The sequence below is a fragment of the Nicotiana attenuata genome, chromosome 6 (assembly GCF_001879085.1).
Source record: "Nicotiana attenuata strain UT chromosome 6, NIATTr2, whole genome shotgun sequence".
Classification (NCBI taxonomy): Eukaryota; Viridiplantae; Streptophyta; class Magnoliopsida; order Solanales; family Solanaceae; genus Nicotiana; species Nicotiana attenuata.
In genome coordinates, this window is record NC_031994.1 from 89,464,232 (window position 1) to 89,492,128 (window position 27,897).

General features: G+C 41.4%; 1 protein-coding gene and 1 pseudogene across 1 annotated transcript; one reads left to right on the plus strand and one right to left on the minus strand.

Moving 5' to 3' along the window:
* LOC109227413 (mitochondrial import inner membrane translocase subunit TIM23-2-like) lies at window positions 2,507–4,164 on the plus strand. The gene has a single exon (XM_019392566.1). The coding sequence runs from the start codon at window positions 2,631–2,633 to the stop codon at window positions 3,186–3,188; it is 558 nt and encodes a 185-aa protein (XP_019248111.1). The 5' UTR covers window positions 2,507–2,630; the 3' UTR covers window positions 3,189–4,164.
* LOC109228088 lies at window positions 5,493–27,807 on the minus strand (annotated as a pseudogene).

The following is a 27,897-nucleotide window of genomic DNA, read 5'->3' on the forward strand; positions in this document are numbered from 1 at the left end:
AAAATCCTAACTAGAAGACTACAAGGAGTTATGGATGATCTTGTTGATAAATGCCAATAAGTTTTTGTCCTAGGGAGAGTCATTACAAACATTATTATGGGAGCATGAACTAGTTAAAGGGTATGGAAGAAAGGGTTTATCACCTAGATGTATGATAAAGCTAGACATGCAAAAGGCATATGATTCCTTGGAGTGAGTGTTCATAGAACAAATATTTATTGGGTTGGCTTTTCCTGTTAGATTTGTTAAATGGATCATGAGTTGTCTGAAGACAGTGTCTTACTCTATTCTTGTAAATGGAAGGCCGACGACACCATTTGATGCCAGGAAAGGCCTGAGGCAAGGGGATCCATTATCCCTTTCTTGTTTGTACTAGCGATGAAATATTTAACTAGAGTGCTGAAGGCCCTAATACAAAAACCAGATTTGAGCTATTATCCTAGATTTAGCAAAATCTAGCTAGTGAATTGAGCTTTGCCGATGACTTTCTGATGTTTTACAGGGGTGATGTGATATCGGTCAAACTAATGTATGTATGTTTCCAATAGTTTTTATTGGCTTCAGGATTGATTATTAACCAGGCCAAAAACTCAATCTTCTTTGTAGGGGTGCCTGAGGATATTCAGATAGAGATTCTTAACTTGCCGGGCTTTCCTAAAGGAGAACTTCCAGTCAGATACTTAGGGGTGCCATTAAGTTCCAAAAGATTGACAATAATACAATATCAGCCTTTGCTTGGCAAGATGGTTGGAAGGGTTACCTCATGGACTGCAAAATACTTGTCTTATGCAGGGAAAACTTAGTTTATTAAAAGTATTTTATTTTCTATACAGACTTTCTGGTCACAAATTTTTGTATTGCCTAAGAAGATTATTTACATTGGTTGAGACTGTATGTAGGAAGTTTTTGTGCACAAGTGGAAATGGCTTAAGCAAGAAAGCTTTATTGTCTTGGGACAAAAGTGTGTTTACCTAAGTCTGCTGGTGGACTAAATGTGATAGGTATAACATTCTAGAATAAAGCAGCAATTTGTAAGCATTACTGGAATCTCTATAAGAAGAAAGATAGACTATGGATTCAATGGGTTATACACTTACTATATAAAAGGAAAACCTGATTGGGTAATATGTGCTAAACAAACATCGTGGATGTTGAAAAAAATCCTTAAAGCTAAAGAGTTCTTGGAGTAAGCAGGCATTTCTTTTGATGAGCTAATAGAGACACGACAATTCCCTATCAGGGAGTTGTATATAAAGCTAAGAGGGGAGTTTCAAAAGGTTCCATGAAAGAGACTAGTTTGTAATAATATGGGATGCCCAAAATGGATCTTTTTGCTTAAGATGGTAGCCCATGGAAGGTTGTATACCAGAGATAGGCCGGTAAAATAGGGAGTGACGAGTAATATTATATGTCCTTTATGTGATGTATAAGCTAAATCTGTAATGCACTTGTTCTTCAAGTGCTCATTCACTGCTTCAATATGGAATCAATTGCTAAGTTGGCGGGGTGTGGACAGAAAAGTAACGGGGTGGGTGAATGAGCAAGCATGGGCAGTCCAGTTCATGAATGGTAAAAATGCCAAGGCAGAGATCTATAGAATGAGTTTGGCTGGATGTGCGTACTATGTCTGGCAAGAAAGAAACCAACAGATATTTTAAGATAGAATGAGAGAAGATGCTACTCTGGTGAGACAGATTGTTCAAGATATACATGTTCGAGGTGCAGGCAGTAGAAGAATAGCAGGCCAAATGAACAGAATGAATTACTATCCTAGTTTCCTGCTAGTTATGAATGTAGTAGTTTTGACTTTTATAAATTTTGAAGCTTTGTAGTAAGGTAGATTGTAGAGTGGGCATTCCTGCCTACCTTGAGGGTTTTTTAGAATTGCTTGTATACTTTTTTTTCCCTGGTATATAAAATCTCTAAATACCAACAAAAAAAAAAAGGCGATGGTGCTTAGGAAATTTAAAGAACTCGAAATAGGTGTATTTAAAGGATTATTTTAAACCTACCCTAAATATCATTATAACTTAAGTAATACTTCCTCCGTTTTAATTTATCTGAACTCATTTGGTTCTACCTCCTAGAAGTTGGTTAGCTACCTCTCATTTTGTTCTAGGATTCTTCTTCTTCGTAGGTCATTTGTGGCACGCAGGAAGGGCTCGTGCAGCTGCATCAGAATTTGAAAAAGGAATTGATCGTGACTTTGAACCTGTTCTTTCCGTGACCCCTCTTAATTGAGATGAGACAGGAGATCCAATGCTTGAATGAAGTAAAAATCACTTTGATTCAATTATACATCTTGGAATCAGCCTAAGTGGGAATTGAGTTTATGAAAAGAAAGAAGACTTTTAAACTTATGGTGTAAAATGAAACTCATATTTTGTATGGCTATAAATTATTTTATAAAGATAAATTATTTCCAAATAGGTAAATAAATCATTCTTTTTTGTAAGAAGTACAATATTTTAGTATTTTCCTAGAGCAGCTAGAGCACGTCACTCTATTTTAGGTCCAACGTACGGGAAACCTTGGTACCACTTCTCTCTTTCTAGACGTGTCTCTCCAATTACTCAAATTCAACATTCCTAAACCCTAAACCCTAATTTTAGAAGCAAATCCGAACGGCCATGGCACATCACGCCGGAGACAACGACGGCGACGGCCAGAAACGGAGGCTATATAACCCATACCAAGATCTCCAAGTCCCTATACAAAACCTTTACAAACTCCCCACTTCCCCTGAATTCCTCTTCCAAGAAGAATCTCTCGCACAACGCCGATCATGGGGAGAAAACCTAACGTACTTCACCGGCATCGGTTACCTCTCCGGTTCTGTCCTCGGCGCCGGTAAGGGATTCATCGAAGGCGTAAAAGCTTCCGAGCCAGGGGATACCTTAAAGCTCCGGGTTAACAGGATCTTAAACGGGTCGGGTCATACGGGAAGGAAATTCGGGAACCGTGTCGGAATAATTGGGCTGATTTATGCGGGTATGGAGAGCGGGATGGTGGCGATTAGGGATACGGATGATGTGATCAATAGCGTGGTGGCGGGTTTAGGGACTGGAGCTTTTTATAGGGCAGCGGCGGGGCTGAGGTCGGCGGCTGTTGCTGGGGTTATTGGTGGTGCTGTTGTTGGGCTCAGTGTTGCAGCAAAACAGGCCGTGAAACGATACGTACCCATCTGAGCTTTTCGACTGGTTTATATTTTTGGGCCCTAATGTTGGTAGCTTTCAATTGTTACTGCAATTTTAGATGATACATTGAGTAATTGTTTTCAAGCTGAGCAGTAATGTAATTATTTCATGAAAAGTTGCATGCTTTCTAGATGTATTTACATGTTTTTTGAATAGATATTCTGAAATTAGGTATAAAAGACACTTGTATTATATGATTAGTTAGCTACTGCATGCCATCAAAACTGCACCTTGAAAAGCAATAATTTTTTTTAATGACTGTGGTGGTTGGACCAGCCTGCACACACTATTTCATTAGGGGCAACTCTATGCTCAAAGACTTAGGCATGTGGGAAGAAATCATGTATTAATGTTTTTCACCTCTATTGGGATTTAAACCTGATACCTCATTGTTCTCCTTTCACTTTATTGACTACTAGGGCCTCACTTTGGGTGCTATAATTATTTCATGAATGTTGTATGCTTTTTAGATGCGTTTTCATATTTCTTGAACATATACTCTGAAATTAGGTTTAAAAGAGACTTGGTATGAATAAATTTACAAACAGAGACTTGCTAGTGAATATAGCTCCTTCAAATGGTTGTTCCCTTACTTTTGTGTTCTCCGTCAATTGTCTTTTGTTATTACGACAACAACAATAAACCCGGTAGACAGATTTGTGCAAAATTTCAAGAATGCATCTTTAGCAATTGCACAAAATTTCAAGGATGCACCTGTGTAATGGTTTTCCGCTCCTAGTTTTGTACCAATTGTTAGTTACTGAAAAAGCTGTTCAGTAGATAGCATTTGGACAGCTAAATTTAAGGTGCACTTTTAGATGGCATGCAGTAGCTAATTATTTTTGCTGTAGTCATTTTTGGGTTCTTGAGATGTAATAGTTGCCATTTATTCTTTGACGGTCAAATCAAGATTATGATCTATGAACCCATCTAAAATAGTTGCTTTGACTTGCAACTGTGTTAGTTCTCTTGATGTTCAATTTTATGCTTATATATGCATTGTGACAGTTCCTAACTTGTTTGGGAACGAGGCATAGTAGTTGTTGTTATTGTATATGTACTGTGACAATTATGCTTTCTTGTTTTGCAGTTAGGTTAATTGCTTAATCTTCCCAGTAGGATCGCTGTTTATTTGTTTATGACAGTGCATAATGGTTCCTTTTTTGAAATTGGCTTATATATTGATACGATTTTCAAGGGCTTGTACTTAATGTGAGTAGACGATTTGGAAATCATTGTCCGAGCAGTAATCTTGTCTTGAATTTTGTTTTGTTACTGCTTCAACAACCATGGCATGTTCTTTTCCAATCTTTGAACAAGAACTCATGATTCATTCTTGTTGGTCAAATTCCACCCCTGATTAACTTTTTCTGAAAAAGTGATCATTTCTTGAAATATTGGATTGAACAGTTTGCAGCTCATACAAGAGCATGCTGAAATTTCCTGCAGAGCTTCTTGGCGATGTTCTATGTTGTAGTTATTTTGGTGCTTTCCAATATCTAAATTCATATTTATATTTATGTTCTTGCTATTAATTTGAAAGATAAGAACAATTTTAGTCCAAGGACGTGACCTAGTGGTTAATGAAGTGGGTGCGAACTTTGGAGATCAGGTTCATATTTCAGTAAGGCATAAAATTTTTAGGTGATTTCTTTCGATCTACTCTACTTAAGCCTTGGTGGCAGAGTTAGTCGGTACTTGTGCTCAGCAAGCATCTGGTGGAATAGTTGAGGTGTAAGCATGCTGCCCTGGAGAAAAAAACTGAAAATTTTAGCTCATTTTCTCTTATATTGGAAAAAAAATAATGTATAACTATATGACATCTTAGATATGTGTAAAAGCACGCAGAATCTACAGCTACTGATGTCAACCGAAAAAAAAACTTTTGTTTTTAGCATAATGAAGTTTTTGGTAAAAGTTCAAGGGAATGATATGATGAATTTCTATTCACTAGTGATTGCTGTGTCCGCGCTTCAGATAAGACTGTCATAGGTATTATAATGCTAATTATTACGATGCAAATTACATGATGCCTTTGCTGTTAAGTATGTGAAATCTGGCATTATGGTATCTCTATTTCATATTCATCGAAACTTAGCCCTCAACACTATTTGCTTTCACCTCACCCCCCCTCCCCCCAAGAGTGTAAGAGAGAATGAAGTCCTATGTCTTCTATTGAATAATCAGGTGTTAATATATACAAAACCTATGTCTTGTTAACTAAGAAAGTTATCGTAATAAATAAGGTTACCACTACTATAGTCTCCTAAACATATACAACTTTCTAAAATAAACGCAAAATAATATTACATCATATTTACAGCTATGTTATATCTCCCAATACTCCCCCTCAAGTTGGAGCATGAAGATCGCGAATGCCCAACTTGCGAAGTAGGTAGAAAAATTGTTGTTTCCCAAGTGCTTTAGTAAATATGTCTGCTAGTTGTTCAGAAGTGCAGAAGTGCACACATGAGATGCAACAACGTTACCAGCTGTTAAAAAAAAAAAAAAAAAAAGAATAAAAATCTCAATGTGCTTTGTACTCTCATGAAAAACTGGATTTGCAGATAAATGTAGAGCAACTTGACTATCATAACATAAACAAACAGGATCCTTGTGAAAGACACCTAAGGATTGTAACAAAGCCTTGAGCCATTTTAACTCACACACCGTTGTCGTCATAGAACGATATTCCGCTTCGGCCGAGGAGCGAGAGACAATATGTTGTTTCTTGGTTTTTCAAGAGATAGGTGAATTTCCCAGTAGAATAAAATAACCAGTTAAAGAACGTCGTGCCATCGGACAACTTGCATAAATCAGAATCACAATATGCATGTAAGAGCAAATTGCTATCAGCTCGTAAGAAAATTCCTTGACCTGGATTGCCCTTCAAATATCTCAGTACACGCAATGCTTCCTCCCAATGTCTCTCTTTTGGACAATGCATGAATTAAGCTAATATGAACTGAATAGCACAGCTCGGGACGAGTGATGTTCAAATAAATTAGTCGACCGACCAATCGTCTATATTGTTCAGGTTCAGCAAAATCATTACCATACTTCAATCCTAGCTTATGATTCTGCTCAATAGGAAAGCTAGCCGGTTTTGCTCCAAGAAGTCCAGTTTCACTCAAAATATCGAGTGCATATCTTCTCTGACAAAGAAACAGACCATCTATACCTCTAGCCACTTCTATCCCCAAAAAATATTTTAATGGCCCAAGATCTATCATGTGAAAGCAACGATGCAAATATTGTTTGAAGTTAGAAATAACACCAGAATCGTCTCCGGCAATGATCAGATCGTCGACATAAACAAGAACATGTAATGTTAACCATTCTTTATATAAGAGAATAAAGAATAATCTGCAAATGATTGCACAAAACCAAATGTCCTTAAGGCAGTAGCAAGTTTAGCAAACAATTTCTTGGAGCTTGTCGCAATCCATATAAGGATTTGCGAAGGCGACACCCTTTCCCTTGAGTTGAGGTCTCAAATCCGGGTGGAAGTTGCATATAAAATTCTTCATCTAGATCCCCATGCAACAACGCATTATGAACATCCATTTGATGCAACTCCCATTTTTTAGCCACAACAATGCTAAGAAAAACTCGTATAGTTACCATTTTCGCCACCGGAGCAAAAGTTTCATTGTAATCAATTCCAGCCACCTGCTTGTTACCAAGAACCACAAGCCGAGCTTTAAATCGCTCAATTGTACCATCAAAATTACTCCCTCCGTTTCAATTTATGTGAACCCATTTGAGTGGGCACGAAGTTTAAGAAAAGAGAGAAGACTTTTGAACTTGTGGTGTAAAATGAAACACATATATTTTGTGTGGCTATAAATCATTGCATAAAGGTAAATTGTTTCCAAATAGGGAAAGAGGTCATTTTTTTTGGCACGGACTAAAAAGGAAATAGGTTCACATAAATTAAAACGGAGGGAGTATATTTTATTTTATATACCCACTTGCATCCGATAGTCTTCTTTCCCGGGGAAGAAACTCTAATGTCCATGTACCATTCTTTTCCAATGCATCAATTTCTTCTTTCATAGCACGTCGCCAAAGAGGGTCACATACAACATCATAAAACCTTGTGGGTTCACTACCTGCAGTAACAGCTGCCAGAAAGCTCGTGTTTAGAAGAAAAATTATTGCAAGTCACATAGTTAGCTATGGGATACGACGTACCTGAGGACTGTGAATGAGTGGGTGATGAGCTTTGCGTTGGGTTATCTATGCACATAGTAGTATGACACTAAGTTGTGTAACAAACATAATCTTTTAATCTGGTGGACACTTTATGTTCCCCGACCAAGAGCTTCACTCACAGTAGTAATAGTAGTAGGAAGAGTCTCTGTATCCACAATGGTAGAACTTGTGTTCATATTTTCCTCCTGAATGGGACTAGGAGAAGTAACATCTACCCTCATTCATTTACGTTGGGCTAAATATCAAAACTCCCCCTTGAGTGAATAGAGGGTGAGTGATCAGGTTGCATAATATGATCATTAGTGGGGAAGCACCAGAGGAATCCGGCGGAGTGGTAGGCTCAAAGTCAAACACTGAACTAACATAAGGGAAGACTTTTTCATCAAAAATAACATCACGATACACAAAAGAATCTCCATTCTCTAAATCATAGACACGCCGTCCCTTCTTCCCGAAAGGATAACCAACAAAAATACATCGACGACTCCTAGAGCTAAACGGGACCTAACATGAGCAAAACATAGACATCAAAATACTTTTAGAGGCTTATAGGAAGTGTTTTTCCAAAAAATTAACTCATAAGGAGTCTTTCCATCTAATATGGGAGTAGGAGTATGATTAATAAGATAAACTGCAGTCAAAACACATTCTCCCCAAAATGAGATCGGCAATGTAACGATCCGATCGATCGTTTTGCTTTTTAGAACCCCGTTCCCTTAAATAAGACTTTCCGTATATTCTTTTACTATTTTATGACTCGCGGGGATGGTTAGTTCGGGATTTGGAAAGGTTTGGGTTGAAATCGGAACACTTGGTTCCTTTAAGGTTGGCCAAAATGGCTAAGTTTGACTTCGGTCAAAAATTTGGGTAAATGACCTCGGAATCGGGTTTTGATGATTTCAATAGGTTCGTATGATGATTTTAGAATCGGACATATGTTCGTATCGGGTTTTCGATAACCCGGGAGCTTTTCGGCGCATAATAGTGAAAGTTGACTCTTTGAAAGTTCTAAAGTTCTTTAAATTTGGTTTGGAGTAGGTTTTGGTGTTATGGAGGTCTAATTGGGATTCCAAGATCAGGAATATTTCTGTATGGTGATTTAAGAGTTGCACGCAAAATTTGGTGTCATTCCGAGTAGTCTAAATATGATTCGGCGCGTTCGGAGCGATTTGGAACCTTGAAGTTCATAACTTGATTCAATTTGGTTTTGGGGTGTGATTCTTGGTTTTATTGTTATTTTACATGTTTTGAGAGTTCGAGCAGGTCCTTATTATGTTTATAGACTTGTTGGTTGATGTGTGTATATAATTCCATAGTTTCGTACATTATGTGCCTTGCATTTTACATGTTTTAATGATAAATTACACTTTATTTGCGTGTAATTGAGTCTATTTTATGTGTAGGTGAATTGGAGATGAAAGTAGAGCAAAAGGGATACCTAAACGTTGAGACTGTGCTCGAGAGCAGTAAAAAAAAGAGGCCACGCAAAGGCTAGCTCAACCAGGATTTAGCCTGGCGAGGCCAACCAAAAGCCAGGCTAAACCAGGCTTTAGCCTGGCAGGCCAGCCAAAGGCCAGGCTGAGGCTGGCGACGCCAGGCCTGGGGCCAGGTCCAGTCCGAGTTTTGAAGGCTCCTAGTTTGACTAGGACTTGTCCTACACGTTTAGGTCTTTTCCTACACATATAAATAGACCTAAAACGTCACTTTTGACATACTTTAGACAGACAAGAGGGATATCGAGTTTGGACACACTTTTCGACCTAAGGAGGCAAGAACACACTAGGAGCAAGGCGGAGAATTCTTTTACGAGTTTTTCACTTCCTTCTTCCTATTTCCATTATTGGTTATGAATTCTAGTCTTGTAGTTTTGCATACTATTATGAATAGCTAATTTGTTATCTAGGGTTTTGATGGAACCTTTTGAAGGATGATTTTTCTGTTACGTTAATATAGATTTGCCGTAGTATTTTCTCTATTTGTTCAACTATGTTATTATTGTGGTTGGTTGAAGAGCTCTCAATCGAGTGTGCCTATTTAGTGTGTATTACTGGGGAGAGAGTGCATATTTATGTAGTTGTTGAAAGACATCGCTCCTAACGTATATGAGGGATCAATACGGAGGGTTTAAAGGTGGGATTAGGGATAACGAAACCTTGGTGCGATCCGAGTGAGCCGTACTTAATGCCAACTAGCGTAATTCGGGAGAATATGTCTAGTAAATTATGGTAGTTACTCGGGAGAGAATTACAACACTCAGAGCGCTCATGATCGGTAGAGAAGACTTAGCCAAATTTATAGAAAACATAGCAGAAAGGATTCCGACAATAGGGAAAATCATAACTCTAGACCTCCTTAATCTTGTTTCCAATCCTTATCCTTGTTAATTGATAGTTTTACTGCTTTCTAGTATTTGTTAATTAATTAGATAAAAATAAATATTATAATCTTTATAATTAGAAAATTGTTTGGACTTGTGTTTCTTAGCGATATTGAACAACTGTAGCTAAGCCTTAGTTCTCTGTGGGATTCGACTCCGGACTTGTAAACCAGATTATATTTGCAACGATCGCTTAAATCCTTTTTATAAGGCATAGTTGGGAGTGATAATTGGTGTAGTTGGACGTGATCCCGAGGGGCTCGGGTGTCTTCTGGACAACCCGGAGCCAAGTTAAAGAAACCAGATTTTCCAGTTCTGGTTTCCTTCTTCGCGTTCGTGTAAGCCCTCTCGCATTCGCGGAGAAGGATTTGGGTAGTGGGGAAATTCTCCCTTTGCGTTCTCGTAAGCCCTCTCGCGTTAGCGTAGAAAGAAGGGGCCTAGGGAGAGTCAGTGCCTATTGCTCTTTGCGTTCGCGTAGGGCATGGATGGTACACCTCCGCGATCACAAGGCCCTGGCTTTTCTGGGCCTGGCCGTTTGCCTTCATGAACGCGAGGCTTCTTCCGCGTTCGCGAAGAAGAGGGTAGCTGTGCAGTGTGTTTTAAAATCGTGACTTAGCCGTTTTTGGGTTCATTTATTGCACTCTTGGGCGATTTTGGAGCTTCAAAAGGGGGACTTCAACCTAGCTATTGAAGATAAGTACTTTCTACCTAATGTGACTTTAATACATAGATTATGGGTAGACTTAACATGTAAATTTGTGGAAATCATGGGTTTAGATGAAAAACCTAGGTTTTGATAAAAATGGGATTTAACCGCGAAAATGATTATGGAATGGGGTGAAAATTATATATTTGAGTTCACGAGGTTATGGGTAACAACTTCCTTCAAAAAATTTCGGAATCCGGGCACGTGGACCCGGGAGTAAATTTTAGGAATTCTTCAAATAGGTTTGGGTAATCACTCTAATAGTTAGAATATGAACTTTTGAACATATATTCATTATTTATAACATTTGACTAGTTCCGAGTCGTTTGGCACCGAGTTGAGGGTTTAAAGCACAATTGTAGACCGGAAATTAAGTTTTTGAGACGAGGTAAGTCTCTTTTCTAACCTTGTAAGAGGGAATTACCACATAGGTGAGTTGATTTAATATGTGCTTCTATTTGTGGGGGCTACGTACTCACGAGGTTACGAGAGTCGGTACGTAGGTACCAATTATGCTTATGTCCGGGTAGTTTATGACCCAAATCATGTGATACTTGCGATGTTTGCACCCTACTTGCTAATTTAAATGCTTAAATCATATCGAAACTTGATAAAGGAATTGTAAAGGGTCGAATTTTATTTACTTGAGTTTTGGACGGGTTACTTGACCGTCAATGAGAATTGATGTTTCCTTGAATATTAGCCTCTTAATAATCTTTGAATCGGTTGCTTATAAAGTATTTTCTCTTCTTGTGGAGCATGCCGAACGCCTCGGTAATAGAATAGATGCATCTATGGTTTGTGCCGTTCAACCCTTGGCATTGCACAATTTATATATTTGTATATTGGATCGGGCCGTACGACCTCGGCATAATCTGTGCGTAATATTTCTTGGAGCCCAATTATAATTGATATTGTTTCATTGGATTGAGAGATTAATTTGTTAAATGATGAAAATTAATTTGGGATTTACTATTAGTGAAATAATTGTTCATTTATTTCTTGTTATTGAGTTTTCAGCTGTATTTATATAGTCCATGCTTAATTATAATTTCAGTATTTTATTGTTAGCCCATAGTAGGTGTCGAAGTCGACCACTCGTCACTACTTCTTTGAGGTTAGACTAGATACTTACTTACATGTTGTTTATGTACTCACGCTCCACTTCTGCACTAAATGTGCATGATCTGAGGCAGGTGCATCTGGATATCAGTCCGGCGCACATCCTTGATTCCAGGAGACGTTGCGGTGATCTGCCTTCCGAGCCGTTCTGCAGCAGCCGAAGTCTTTCTTCCGAGTTGCCTTCAGACAGTAGTGTAGTATTCTTTTGTAATTCTACTAGTAGCTCATGCACCTGTGATACCAGGTCTTGGAGATTTATGCTAGTAGACTCCTGTTGATTATTGAGTATGTACTTCGCCCCATTGCTTTTAAAATTATTTATTTTCTCATTTTACTAACTTTTTCACTTCTTAATTTCGGAATAATTAAAAATCAACTATTTCAAATTCCTAAAAGAAAAGCTATGTGTCCTTTCCACTCATCCATTTTGCATAGATGTATCAACACAAGTTGTTTGATGGACTATTCCCTGCTCCGCATAGAAAGTATGAAGACAAGTGAACTCCTTACCATTGTCGCTTCTAATTATTTTTACCCTTTTCTGAAACTGAGTCATAACCATGGAACAAAATTGTTTTATTTTATGTTTAACCTCACTTTTCTCAGCCATTCAGTAGAGCCACACACCACGAGAAAAATCATCCACAATAGTAAGGAAATATACAGCGCCACAAGTAGAAGGAACACGATAAGGGCCCCACACATCACAATGGACTAATTCAATAAATCGTTACTTTTATTCATACTATTAGAAACATTTCTCTTGTTTGTTTTTCTCTTAAACAAACATTACATAACTCATCTGTTCTACTATGACTACTAATTCTGGGCAGAAGAGAAACTATTTTATTAGAGGGATGACCAAGCCGACGATGCCATAAATCAAAATTAGCCACCTTAAGGGTGCTATTTGCTTGTGCTCGTGCCACTGACTTCAAATAATATACCCCATCACATTTATCACGACCCAAAATTCACTAAGAGTCGTGATGGCGCCGGACACCAGTGTCTGGCAAGCCAACACCAAGAAGTTAATCAAATTCCCATTTTAGTAGTTATTGAAATTATTTCTTTTATACATTAAACAATAAATAATGAAATTCACTGAAATCAAATGATGTCTTTAACAAACTTAATATTGAATAACTCCATAATCATCTCAGAACCCGTGTCACAAGTGCATGAGCTATTTCTAAGAAATCAAATGAAGTACAATAATTGTCCGGAATACAAATTTGGACAGAAAATAAATACAATACACTAAAAGGGACTGTGCTGGCTGCGGATCGCCTAGAGGGATGCAACTCACCTAAGTCTCCGTATCATCCATGCCGCTACGACGATTAGGCCGCTAGAGGTACATGTGCCTGTGCAACAAAAATGCATAGCAAGTGTAGCATGAGTACAAAAACAACGTGTACTCAGTAAGTATCCCGTCTAATCTCGAAGAAGTAAAGATGAGAGGTCGACTTCAACACTTACTAGTGGTCCAATAATATACACCAATAATATAGCAAATCGAGGATTTATATAAAAACAGCTGTAACTTAATAGCATAAAGCAAGTAAATAATTCTTTTTATTAATAGGAAATTTCTAATTTCATTTTCATCATTTATACATTTACCTCAAGCCAGGGAAGCAATATCATCATTTATAAAATTTCAAGTCCAGCAATACAAGCATACGCAAATCATGTCGAGGTCGTATGGCCCGATCAAAAATATTTAAACTGTGCACTGCCAGAGGGTCGAATGGTGAGAACCATAGATGCATCTATTTAATCTACCGAGGCGTTAGGCCCGTTCCACAATAGATAAACACATTCAAACAGTCAAATCAAGGATTCATCAAGGAGCAATTATTCAGGAAAAAGGCAAGTTTCTCTTTATAAAAGTCAAGAAATAATATCTAGCCTTTCAGAAATTCATTTACACGTTCGGTATGTTTTAAGCATTCTTAAATTGACAGCAAGGTTGCAAATATTACAAGTAAAGCATACTTTTGGGCCCTAGACTACCCGGACTTAAGCATAATAGTAGCTACGCACGGACTCTCGTCACCTCGTGCGTACATAGCCCCCACAAATAGGAACACATATCCATTTAACTCACCTACGGGGACAATTCCCTCTTACAAGGTTAGAAAGGAGACTCACCTCGCTCCAAAGTTCCATAACCAACATTTCACGCCCTTTCGAAGGCTCAAATCGACGCATAACGCTCCAAAACTAGCCAATAATCATGTAAACCCATTAATATATACTCAATTACTTATAATAATCCAATTTATAATAATTTTAAACCACGATCAAAAAGTTGACAAAATCGCCCTCGGGCCCACGTGCTCGGATTCCGAGATTTTTCGAAGATAAAGTTTGCCCACAACCTCACGAACTCAAATATATAATTTACTCTCAATTTCATGTCCAAAATCGTGGTCAAAATCCAAGAATACCAATTTTCTAGGTTTTCCCTCAAACCCCAAGTTTTCCACTAATTTCCATATTCAAATCCATATACAATCATGTATTTAACTCAAAACTAGTATAAACCACTTACCTCATGCTTGGTGGTGAAAATGGCACCTCAAGGTTGCTCCAAAAATCGGCTCTAATGGAAGAATTGGGGTTGAATTGAACCAACCCCCGATTTAAAGAACTTCACTACCTCCAACATTTTCGGACCTGCGGTCACCTGACCGTTTCTGCAGTTCTGCAAGTGCGGCCCAACTACCGCATCTGCGGTCGTTCACCAGGCCCCCTCCTTCCGCTTCTGCGTGCCTCCTTCCGCAGGTGCGGTCCCGCTTCTGAGGCAAGATGACCGCATCTGCGGTCCCAGCCTAGCCCAGCCACTTCCGGTTCTGCGGCGCCAAGGCTGCTTCTGCGGCTCCGCACCTGCGGCCCAAGCCTCGCAGGTGCGGTTACACCAGAAGTCAGCTGCTTCCTTCCTTCTTCAAATTTCAAATTTGATCCGTCAACTATCCGGAATCCAGTCGAGGCCCCTGAGATCCCGACCAATCATACCAACCAGTCCCAAACCATAATGCGGACCTGCTCGAGGTTTCAAATCACATCAAACAACTTTGAAATCATGAATCACACCCCAATTCGAGCTTCATGAACTTTAGAACTTCAAACTTCTACATTCGATGCCGAAACCTCTCAAATCACGTCCGATTGACCTCAAATTTTGTACACAAGTCATATTCGACACTACGGACCTACTCCAACTTCCGGAATCCGAATCCGACCCCGATATCAAAAAGTCCACTTCCGGTTAAACTTCTCAAAAACCTTCAAATTTTCTAACTTTCGCCAAATGACTCCTAAATGACCTACGGACCTCCAAATCCACTTCTGATCGCGCTCCCAATACCAGAATCACCCTAAGGAGCTATTCCCAGACTCAGAACTCCAAACGTACATCGATAACCCTGAAATGCACTTTAATCCAAACTTATAAAATTCTTCCAAAATGCTAACTTACACAATAGGCACCGAAACACTCTCGGGTCATCCAAAACCCGATCGGACATACGCCCAAGTCCATAATCATCATACGGACCTGCTGGAATCTTCAAATCCTGATTCCGAGGTCGTTTACTCAAGAATCCAATCTTAGTCAATTCTGCTAACTTAAAGCTTAAATGAGATTTTTCTTTCCAAATCAACCCCGAACTTCCCAAAATTCAATTCCGACCAAGCGTACAAGTCATAATACCTGATGTGAAGCTGCTTATGGCCTCAAACTGCCAAATGACGCGCTAGAGCTCAAAACGACCTGTCGGGTCATTACATTCTCTCCCATTTAAACATACGTTCATCCTCGAACATGTTGAGAACTGCGCTGAAGTAATCTGAAATTATTGTCTAACATCCCGAGCACCTACCCGTTCTACACAACTCAGTTGAGCATATTAGCTCGATCAAATCTAAAGATATCCTTTTTCATTTAGGCGAATAAGCCTTAGAGTCCAGTTCCAACATTCGGAATTTTCTGCCAGGCCTGCTCCCAACCTACGAATGCCGTCTCAATCACTACATGGTGTACCAATACATGATTGCATACCTTTGCTGAATCCACACTATGCGCTGAACAATTTACATAACCATAATATCACCCTCTGATAACGATAACCGAAATTCCACGAATCTGATGTTCCCAATGCACCTCATGAAATATATATATATAAGTCTTGTTCTAACCCTTGTAATATCGTCACGACGGAAGAGACGTGTAGAAATTCATAACCAACTGCCGAGTCAACAAATCATTGAGGCTATACTCCTAACAAGAGTCATTACCTCATTCTGACTATATAGCATAAAAATTTCCATGTTCAAATCCATATACAATCATGTATTTAACTCAAAACTAGTATAAACCACTTACCTCATGCTTGATGGTTAAAATGGCACCTCAAAGTTGCTCCAAAAATCGGCTCCAATGGAAGAAATGCGATTGAAATGAACCAACCCCCGATTTAAAGAACCTCACTGCCTCCAGCATTTCCGCACCTGCGGTCACGTGACTGCTTCTGCGGTTCCGCAGGTGCGGCCCCACTACCGCATCTGCGGTCCTTCACTAGGCCCCCTCCTTCCGCAGGTGCGGTCCCGCTTATGTGGCGCCAAGGCTGCTTCGGAACCTTCAAATCCCGATCCGGATATATGCCCAAGTCCAAAATCATCATACGGACCTGCTGGAACCTTCAAATCCTGATTCCGTGGTCGTTTACCCAAGAATCCAATCTTAGTCAATTCTGCCAACTTAAAGCTTTCGAAATGAGAATTTTCTTTCTAAATCAACCCCGAACTTCCCGAAATTCAATTCCGACTAAGCGTGCAAGTCATAATACCCGATATGAAGTTGTTCATGGCCTCAAACTGCTGAAAGACGCGCTAGAGCTCAAAACGACTGTTCGGGTCGTTACAACATTGTTCACCCACACCAGTCACTGTCCTCAAATTCCGGTCCTGTATCACGCAAAGCATGTCAATATGACTAAGCAATTATTTTCATTAGAGAGCTTAGACACAGAAATTAAATTGCATTTTAGTTGAGGTACATATAGAACATGATGCAATTTCGGATTATTTTCGAACATAATTGTCCCCGCCTTCGAATTCGTAATCGTGGAACCGTCTGGAAGGCCTATTAGATATGGTGTCACATCACATAAATCTGTAAATAACTTGACATCACCACTCATATGGTGAGATGCCCCTGAGTCGACAATCTAACGAATTCCAAAAGCGTTACTTGACAATTTATCATGGTTCTTATTGTGGGAATTAAGCATGGATACCACTGCGCTCCACTGGTCATTAGATAATCCCGTCCAAGCATTAACATTTGCCTCTGTTTTATTATTTGACTCAGTTGCTTGTGCAGCATTAACAACTGGTGTAATCCCACGTCCTGTGCCACCACATCCATAATTACCAAAGTTTCTAGATCGTCCACGACGACCACGTCCAGTAGTCCTTCCTCCTCCTCGTCCTGTACCCCGTCATTCAGGATACCCGATCAATATGCTTTCTTTTTATGTAGAAGTTTCTCGCAATTACCACATGTTGGTATATCCGAATTATTAGATGTTCTGCCATTTTAGTTGATGCGAGCATTAGACAAGGACTGCACAACAAAAGCAACAGAGTCTGCACGCTCCTCCTTAGCTTGAGTAACGTTCCGATGTCGCTCCTCTTGTATAATCATGGCATAAACTCGATTCAACGTAGGTAGGGGCTCTATGCTTAATATGTTGGAATGCATAGTCCCAAACACATCATCAACAAGTCCCATTAAGAACTGATGTAATTTCTCTTTTTCGCGTTCTTGTACTAGTTCCTTTGCTGCCCCACACCTACACCCAGCACATGTACATATTGGATCCTTTGTGTAACTAATAAGTTAATCCCACATGCTCTTTTATTACCGTAGTACGCACCAACGGTCGGTTCTCCTTGTTTACAAGATGCAAGTTCGTTTTTCAACTGGTGTATTCTCATGTCATTACCAATTGAGAACCATTCCCTCAAGTCTTGCCATAGTTCTTTAACAGTTTCCATTTAACAGATCGTAGAACGAACTGGCGGATCTATGGTGTTAAAGACCCAAGCAACCAATATCGAGTTGACGGCATACCAATCCTCGACTTCAAATCCTTCTTCCTTGGGCTTTGTAATCATTCCATCGATAAAACCCAATTTCTTTTTTGGCTCTAAAAGCCTTTCTCACGGCCTTAGCCCATTCGTCATAATTGTCGCCCTTCAAAACCACATGAGTTATTGTCACGACCTAAACCGATGGGCCGCGACGGGCACCCGGTACCTTACTCAACCGAGTACCAACGTAACGTATCTTTCTAATTACATCATCATAGGTAAGTGGGCCAGAAGGGGCGTCATGAGATAACCAGATTAAACATGAGGGAATACCCGACATAAAACGACCCAACCTGATATAGAAACTTATACATGTGACATACGGGACTATAATGCCAACATGATCATTTGTAAACTTAAAACATAGGCCAACTAGGCCATACAAGTATCCGTATACATGACCTCTGTCTACTAGCCTCTAAGAGTACATAATATTGTAAAGGTCTGGACAAGCCCCGCCATACAAATCAATACGTGTACTAATCATACTGACCAAATGAGAAACTCCACAGCAAATGGAGCGCACCAACACTTTTCGCTGAGCTGATAACCTACTTAGAGGACTCTCAACCTGTCTATCGGGACCTGCAGGCATAAAATGCAGCGTCCCTGGGCAAAAGGAACGTCAGTATAAATAATGTAACGAGTATGTAAGGAATGAAAATCGGTAAATAATACACATGAGAGAAACATGGAGTAAAAGACTCGACATGTAAGTCTGAATAACTCTGTGAATCATTAATATGTATAATGCCATGCATATGCGTATAAATGTCATGTCGTGCATAGGTACATGTGTTCATAACATCATCAAGCCTCCAAGGGCATCCCATCGTATTATCTCGGCCACTGTGGACTAAATCATCAACGTATACCAGCTGACCAAGCTGTGGTGCGTATATAACGACGTAACTGTCACGACCCAATTCCCACCCGATCGTGATGACGCATCTCGTGAAGACAAGGCCAGCCAACATGAACAATCAACACTGCTTTTAACAATTTCTTAGCATAAACAGGTTTAAAACATAGATACTGATTAATCACAAGTGCGGAAATAAACGTAACATAACGGGGAAAAACCATCCCAAACTCAGCCCGATGATCGGGGTGTCACAAGTCACGAGCTACTACGGAGTTGATGGAACTACTACAAGTCTGGAAACATAGTCTAAAGATGATTAAAAATATGCAAAAGATAAGGAAGAAACGGGGCTGTGGACGTCGACAGCTACCTCGTCCCTCCTAGTCCGCCTGGTCTGGAAGGAAATCAGCGCTCAGGTACGAACTCAGCTGTGCCTGTCTCTGCACACATGGTGCAGGAAGTAATGTGAGTACTCCGACCCAGTGAGTAATAAAAATAAATAACGACTGAGAACATAAAATCCCACAAGGGCACTGATAATGCTATCTCAAGCAGCAACATCAGATAAACAGTAGAAACCAGTGAAATATAGTAAGAAAAATCTTTTTGAAAACAATCAATAAAACAAGTATGCTCAAGTATGGTCAGCCATTGTTACCTGACCGGTCACCCATTGTTACCTGACCAAACGCGTATTACAGTGTCATTGTTACCACTGGTCAGTCATTGTTACCTGACTGGTCAGTCATTGTTACCTGACCAAACACGTATAACAGTGTCATTGTTACCACTGTTCAATATTTAATCACTCTAGATGGGTACCCGCGCTCACTGTGGGTGTGCAGACTCCGGAGGGGCTCCTACAGCCCAAGCGCTATCAACAAGGCCTGAAAGCCTGAACAATATCAATACGAGGCCTGAAAGCCTGCTCACAATACACTCGAGGCCTGAAAGCCTCCTCACGTCACTCAGCATATCCTCACATATGGCCCTCGGCCTCAATCAATCCAAAAATAATCAACAGCCCCTCGGGCAACAGTAAAGCTATAATACTTAGCTCAAACAATAGTTCAAATATCAGTTTAAAACTCCAAGTTTGAGTAAATATGGCTGAGTTCAAGAAACAGTGTGAATCACATGGACTGAGTTCAAATAATATTTCAAACCGTCAGAAAAACAATGATGATAGTTCATAAAGAGTTCAAACAGTCGGCAATAAGCCCCAAATATGGCAATAAGCCCAAATCATAGTGAAAACAACAAGTCATTGCTAATACGCGGTAAAATATCATCCGGACTGGACCAAGTCACAGTCCCCAATAGTAAATGACCCCGCGCTCGTCATGGAGCGCGTGTCTCATCTCAACATAGCACCAAGTTGTGCAAGTCCGGGGTTTTCAAACCCTCAGAACATCATTTAAAATCATTACTCACCTCTAGCCGGCCAAAAGTCTAGCTTGCTATGCCTTTTCCCCTCGAATCGACCTCCTCGCGCGTCGAATCTGATCAAAACCACAAGGAATACATCACAATAGTCAAATGGCTCATAAGTTTATCAATTCACCACGGATTCAAGCCTAAGTTTATCAAATTCTTCCGAAACTCACATTCGATCAAAAACCCAACCAAACGACGTCCAAATGACCTGAAATTTTACCCGCACATCCAAAATCACCTAACGAAGCTACTGCAACTCTCAGAATTCCATTCCGACCCCCGGATCAAAATCTCACCTACCAACCGGAATTCGCCAAAATTCAACCTTCGCCAATTCAAGCCTAATTCCATACCGGACCTCCAAATTCAATTCCGATCGCACTCCTAAGTCACAAATCATCCCCCGAAGCTAACCAAATCACCGGAATTCACATCCGAGCCCTCTAACTATATAGTCAGCTTCCGATTGACTTTTCCAAAACAAGCTTCCTTCTAAGAGGCTAAGTGCCTCATTTCCAACTAAAACCAATCCAATTCTACCCGATCACCTCAAATACCGATACTGAAACGTAGAGAAACATAATATGGGGGAAACGGGACGGTAACTCACGTGACGACGGGCCGGGTCGTCACATCCTCCCCAACTAAAACAAACGCTCGTCCTCGAGCGGGTCAAGGAACATACCTAGAGTCTCAAACAAGTGAGGATATCTGCTCCGTATCTCCCGCTCGGTCTCCCAAGTAGCCTCCTCCACGGGCCGACCTCTCCACTGTACCTTCACTGAAGCTATGTCCTTTGACCTCAACTTTCGAACCTGACGACCAAAAATAGCCACTGGCTCCACATCGTATGTCAAATCATCATCCAACTGAACCGTGCTGAAGTCCAATACATGAGATGGGTCCCCAACATACTTCCGGAGCATAGATATATGAAATACCGCATGCACACTAGACAAGCTGGGTGGCAAAGCAAGCTCATAAGCCACCTCCCCAATCCTCCTAAGTATCTCAAAAGGGCCAATGAACCGCGGACTCAGCTTCCCTTTCTTTCCAAACCGCATAACGCCCTTCATAGGCGAAACCTTCAACAAGACCTTCTCGCCCACCATATAAGATACATCTCGAACCTTCCGGTCCGCATAACTCTTCTGACGCGACTGAGCTGTACGAAGTCGCTCCTGGATCACCTTCACCTTCTCTAAGGCATCCTGCACCAACTCTGTCCCCAATAGCCTAGCCTCGTCGGGCTCAAACCAACCAACCGGAGATCTGCACCGTCTCCCATATAAGGCCTCATACGGTGCCATCTGAATACTGGACTGATAGCTGTTGTTGTAAGCAAACTCTGCAAGTGGCAAGAACTCAGCCCAAGAACCTCCAAAATCAATAACACAGGCACGCAACATGTCCTCCAATATCTGAATGGTGCGCTCGGATTGCCCGTCCGTCTGAGGATGAAATGCGGTGCTCAACTCTACCTGTGTACCCAACTCGCATTGAAAAGTCCTCCAAAACTGAGAAGTAAACTGAGTACCTCTATCTGAGATGATAGAAACTGGGACCCCATGCAACCGAACAATCTCCCGGATGAAAATCTCTGCTAACCGCTCCGAAGAATAGGTATTACACACCGGAATGAAGTGCGCGGACTTGGTCAGCCGATCCACAATCACCCAAATCGAATCAAACTTCTTCAAGGTACGAGGGAGACCACTCACAAAATCCATAGTAATCCTCTCCCATTTCCACTCCGGAATATCCATCCGCTGAAGTACACCACCGGGCCTCTGATGCTCATATTTGACCTGCTGACAGTTGAGACACCGAGCTACATAACTCACAATATCTTTCTTCATTCTCCTCCACCAGTAGTGCTGCCTCAAATCCTGATACATCTTTGCGGCACCCGGATGAATAGAATACCGCGAGCTGTGGGCCTCCTCTAATATCAACTCCCGCAGCCCATCCACATTGGGCACACAAATCCGGCCCTGCATCCTCAACACACCAGCATCATCAATAGTCACATCCCTGGCATCATCGTGCTGAACCCTGTCCTTAAGGACAAGCAAATGCGGGTCATCATACTGGCGCTCTCTAATACGGTCATACAAGGAGGACCGAGAAACTATACAAGCCAACACCCGACTAGGCTCCGAAATATCTAACCTCACCATCCGATTGGCCAAAGCCTGGACATCAACTGCAAAGGGCCTCTCCCCAACTGGAATGTATGCCAAACTACCCATGCTGACCGCCTTCCGGCTCAGCATCGGCCACTACATTGGCCTTCCCCGGGTGGTACAAAATGGTAATATCATAATCCTTGAGTAACTCAAGCCACCTCCGCTGCCTCAAATTAAGATCCTTCTGTTTGAACAAATGCTGAAGGCTGCAATGATCCGTATACACCTCACAAGATACGCCATATAAGTAGTGCCTCCAAATCTTCAAAGCATGAACTATAGCAGCTAACTCCAAATCATGAACAGGGTAGTTTCTCATGGGGCTTCAACTNNNNAAAGATAGTGGAGAACTCCTGCCATGACAAAGGCACTGCACCTGCCGGCCTACGCCGCTCATACGACTCCCACCATGTGAAGGCAGCCCCAGTGAACTGAAATGCGGTGAATGCTACCCCGCTGGTCTCCAAAATCCCTGCTGTCCGAAGCATATGCTGACACTTGTCCAGAAATCCCTGGGCATCCTCGCCCTGAGCACCACTGAAAAATGGAGGCTGGAGCCTACTGAACCTCTCAAGACGACGCTGCTCGTCGTCTAGCATAACTGGGACCACAAAGTTCTGAACTGGTGCGACTGGTGCAACTGGTGCTGCTGGTGCAACTGGCTGAGCTGGAGCTGCTCCCGGTGTCTGTAAACCCTGCATAACCTGCTCCGGTGTGTGAGCGGCGGGGGTCTAACTTCCTCCCCGGGCCTGAGAGGTAGCCGCTTTAGTAGTGGCTGAAACTACCTGGGCTAGGCTAGTGCAAACTGATAGTATCTGAGCCAAGGTCTCCTGGAGACCCGGAATCACAATGGGCACTGCCGGTGCCTGTACAGGTGCTGCTGGAATGTCTGCAGCTGGGGCCTGATCCTGAGCCGGAGCAACTGGTGGAGCAACAGGTGCTGCCCTCGCGGCTCTGCCCCTACCACGACCACGACCGCGCCCACGGCCTCTAGTGCCCTCAGTAGGTGGTACCGGGGGGCGTCCGTCTCGTCCTGTAGCGCGGGTCCTCGCCATCTGCGAGAGGATAGAACACAGAAGTTTAGTTCCCGGATCAACAAAATCGCACGACAAGAATTTCAAGAATGTGAAGTTTTCCTAAGGGTTCTGCAGCCTCTCGAGGATAAATACAGACGTCTCCGTACCGATCCGCGAGACTCTACTAAACCTGCTCATGACTCGTGAGACCTAGTAACCTAGGCTCTGATACCAACTTGTCACGACCCAATTCCCACCCGGTCGTGATGGCGCCTCTCGTGAAGACAAGGCCAGCCAACATGAACAATCAACACTGCTTTTAACAATTTCTTAGCATAAACAGGTTTAAACCATAGATACTGATTAATCACAAGTGCGGAAATAAACGTAACATAACGGGGAAAAACCATCCCAAACTTAGCCCGATGATTGGGGTGTCACTAGTCACGAGCTACTACGGAGTTGATGGAACTACTACAAGTCTGGAAACATAGTCTAAAGATTATTAAAATATGCAAAAGATAAGGAAGAAACGGGGCTGTGGACGTCGACAGCTACCTCGTCCCTCCTAGTCCGCCTGGTCTGGAAGGAAATCAGCGCTCAGGTACGAACTCAGCTGTGCCTGTCTCTGCACACATGGTGCAGGAAGTAATGTGAGTACTCCGACCTAGTGAGCAATAAAAATAAATAATGACTGAGAACATAAAATCCCACAAGGGCACAGATAATGCTATTTGAAGCAGCAACATCAGATAAACAGTAGAAACCAGTGAAATATAGTAAGAAAAATCTTTTTGAAAACAATTAATAAAACAAGTATGCTCAAGTATGGTCATCCATTGTTACCTGACCGGTCAGCCATTGTTACCTGACCAAACGCGTATTACAGTGCCATTGTTACCACTGGTCAGTCATTGTTACCTGACCGGTTAGACATTGTTACCTGACCAAACACGTATAACAGTGTCATTGTTACCACTGTTCAATATTTAATCACTCTAGATGGGTACCCGCGCTCACTGTGGGTGTGCAGACTCCGGAGGGGCTCCTACAGCCCAAGCGCTATCAACAAGGCCTGAAAGTCTGAACAATATCAATACGAGGCCTGAAAGCCTGCTCACAATACACTCGAGGCCTGAAAGCTTCCTCACAATGCACTCGAGGCCTGAAAGCCTCCTCACGTCACTCAGCATATCCTCACATATGGCCCTCGGCCTCAATCAGTCCAAAAATAATCAACAGCCCCTCGGGCAACAGTAAAGCAATAATACTCAGCTCAAACAATAGTTCAAATATTAGTTTAAAACTCCAAGTTTGAGTAAATATGGCTGAGTTCAAGAAACAGTGTGAATCACATGGACTGAGTTCAAATAATATTTCAAACCGTGAGAAAAACAGTGATGATAGTTCATAAAGAGTTCAAACAGTCGGCAATAAGCCCCAAATATGGCAATAAGCCCAAATCATAGTGAAAACAACAAGTCATTGCTAATACGCGGTAAAATATCATCCGGACTGGACCAAGTCACAGTCCCCAATAGTAAATGACCCCGCGCTCGTCATGGAGAGCGTGTCTCATCTCAACATAGCACCAAGTTGTGCAAGTCCGGGGTTTTCAAACCCTCAGAACATCATTTAAAATCATTACTCACCTCTAGCCGGCCAAAAGTCTAGCTCGCTATGCCTTTTCCCCTCGAATCGACCTCCTCGCGCGTCGAATCTGATCAAAACCATAAGGAATACATCACAATAGTCAAATGGGTCATAACCCAATCGTAAAGACTCGAAAAATGTCTAAAAATCATGAAGTTGGCAAACCCCGAGTCCCGGGCCCACTTCTCGAAAAATTCCGAAATTCACATCACCGGATTCCTCGTCTCGCCACGAGTCTATACATATCAAATTCATCAAAATCGGAGTTCAAATGCCTCTTCAAATTCCAATTTTACACTCCAAAAACCAAGCCCTAGTTCTTCAAATTTTTACCCAAGTTTCTAAGAATTAAAGGTTGATTCTTCAATAAAATGATGTTTCTAAGTCACGAGACTTACCTCCAATCAATTCCCGACAAAATCCTCTTCAAACTCTACCAAAAAGCTCTCAAGGTGGTTCAAAAATGGTGGAAAATGGCTAACCTTCGCGGAACAAAATGATTTAAAAGCCCTACTGACCAGCAGTTATTTACTCTATGCGAACGCGGTCAAACCTCCGCGTTCGCGATGAAGAAAATTACTTTGACCAAAAATTACTCTACGCGAACGCGGTACCCAACCCGCGATCGCGATGCTCCAGGTCTTATAACTTCGCGAACGCGTCCTACTCCACGCGAACGCGTTTCACAAACCACTCCTCTTACGCGAACGCGGTCAGCCCCTCGCGAACGCATTGAACAACTTAGGCAGGGCCCCTGGCCCCTTCTACGCGAACGCGATGACACCCACGAGAACGCGATGCACTGGCAACCCATCTCTCCGCGAACGCGTTCTACCCCTGCGAACGCGATGACCAAATCTGGGCTGCACCTGCTGTGAATTTTCTGCAGCAAAACTTAAGTCCAAACTTCCCGTTAAATCATCCGAAATCACCCCGAGGCCCCCGGGACCTCGACCAAAAACACCAACCTACCCCAAAACATCATACGAACTTGTTCCAATCATCAAAACACGTCCAACAACACAAAAATCATCAATTCACCACGGATTCAAGCCTAAGTTTATCAAATTCTTCCGAAACTCACATTCGATCAAAAACCCAACCAAACGACGTCCAAATGACCTGAAATTTTACCCGCACATCCAAAATCACCTAACAAAGCTACTGCAACTCTCGGAATTCGATTCCGATCCCCGGATCAAAATCTCACCTACCAACCGGAATTCGCCAAAATTCAACCTTCGCCAATTCAAGCCTAATTCCACACCGGACCTCCAAATTCAATTCCGATCGCACTCCTAAGTCACAAATCATCCCCCGAAGCTAACCAAATCACCGGAATTCACATCCGAGCCCTCTACCTATGTAGTCAACTTCCGGTTGACTTTTCCAAAACAAGCTTCCTTCTAATAGGCTAAGTGCCTCATTTCCAACTAAAACCAATCCAATTCTACCCGATCACCTCAAATACCGATACTGAAACGTAAAGAAACATAATATGGGGGAAACGGGGCGGTAACTCACGTGACGACGGGCCGGGTCATCACAGTAACCTTTTCCCATATCCCATATACATATATATACATATATACGCGTATATAACGCCATCTGGTCATGGGTCAATGTACATGTATAAATGAATGCAATGCATGAGAATTACGTCAATAAAATATCTTGGAACGTCATAAGACCATTATACCTCCGATTTATATCATGAAATAAACTTTATTAACTTACATATTTTCTAAGACCCATGAACAAACGATAGAATGATAAGACATATGAAATCAAGAATATAAGCATCTCTAGCATTTCTATGAATAGAGTTATTTATGAAAGTTGTGCATTCTCTCAGTTCATTTGTGTCGTATAGATCATGCCAAAAAGAAAGAAGGGATAGCCTTAACATACCTGAGCCGATTCTCTTAGCAATCCCTCTAACCCACGTCAGTTGCGACAAAACACGTAACGGCAAGATCGGAGCAGGGAAAAATCCGTATGATATTCTTGATAAAGATTGCACCGTACTTCCATAGAACCGGAAAATCTCACGTTGCTAAGTATTAAGTAATCTTGTATGAGATTTGATTGTAGCAAATCACGTAAATAATTTTATGAAAAGGTTGGAACTCCATTTCACTTCATTGTAGAGATGTATGAACCTTTCTTAAGTAATTTGGAGGGGTTTTTATTCTTAGCTGGTGTGGGCCCCACTATGTGATGACTTGGCCACAAATTTCTTTAAATGTGAAACCTTTTATGTGACTTTAAGAGTCACCAATTTGGCCAAAACTTGCTGCCACGTTGGGGAGGCCTTTTAGGCTTATCCATCAACATCTTAATTAGTTACCAATTCCTAAATTAACTTGGTAATTTTTTATAAATTCAATAATTAACCAATTACCCATATAATTAAGAATTATCTCAAATTACTTAAAATACTACTCATTTTTAACACATATACATCATACTATCATGGTCATGTGGTACCTTGTATATGGCACTAGTTCATAAATATCGGGTATTGTAGCTTGGACCGTATTATATTCCAAAATGACAACCTTCGACGAAACTCATTTTCTTCGATTCACTTATCCTCTCACCTTCACGAATTTACTTATCACTTTGTTTGAAATAGCATAATATTTGTGACCTCAAAATAATCTCATTCCCGAGCTTGCCCCGATTAACTTACGATGAAACTTTAACGTCCGAAGATGCGGGAAGTAACATCTCATTCCCGAGCTTTCATCAATTCACTTATGGTATACTTTCACGTACAAAAGCATGGAGTGTAACATTTATGCATATTCCTGTGTGGTCTGCTGAAAGCAAGAAATATGGCGATGTTGTATCATTCATGGGAGTTTTGCTGCTTCATGATCCACTGCCTCTGTCTCCGTCCTTCTTCTTGTCGTCGCCGACCATCTCACCCAATTCCTTCTAGGTTAT

What these genes read in the sequence shown, in the direction of transcription:
- LOC109227413 (XM_019392566.1), top strand. Translation starts at nt 2,631, where the DNA reads ATGGCACATCACGCCGGAGACAACGACGGCGACGGCCAGAAACGGAGG.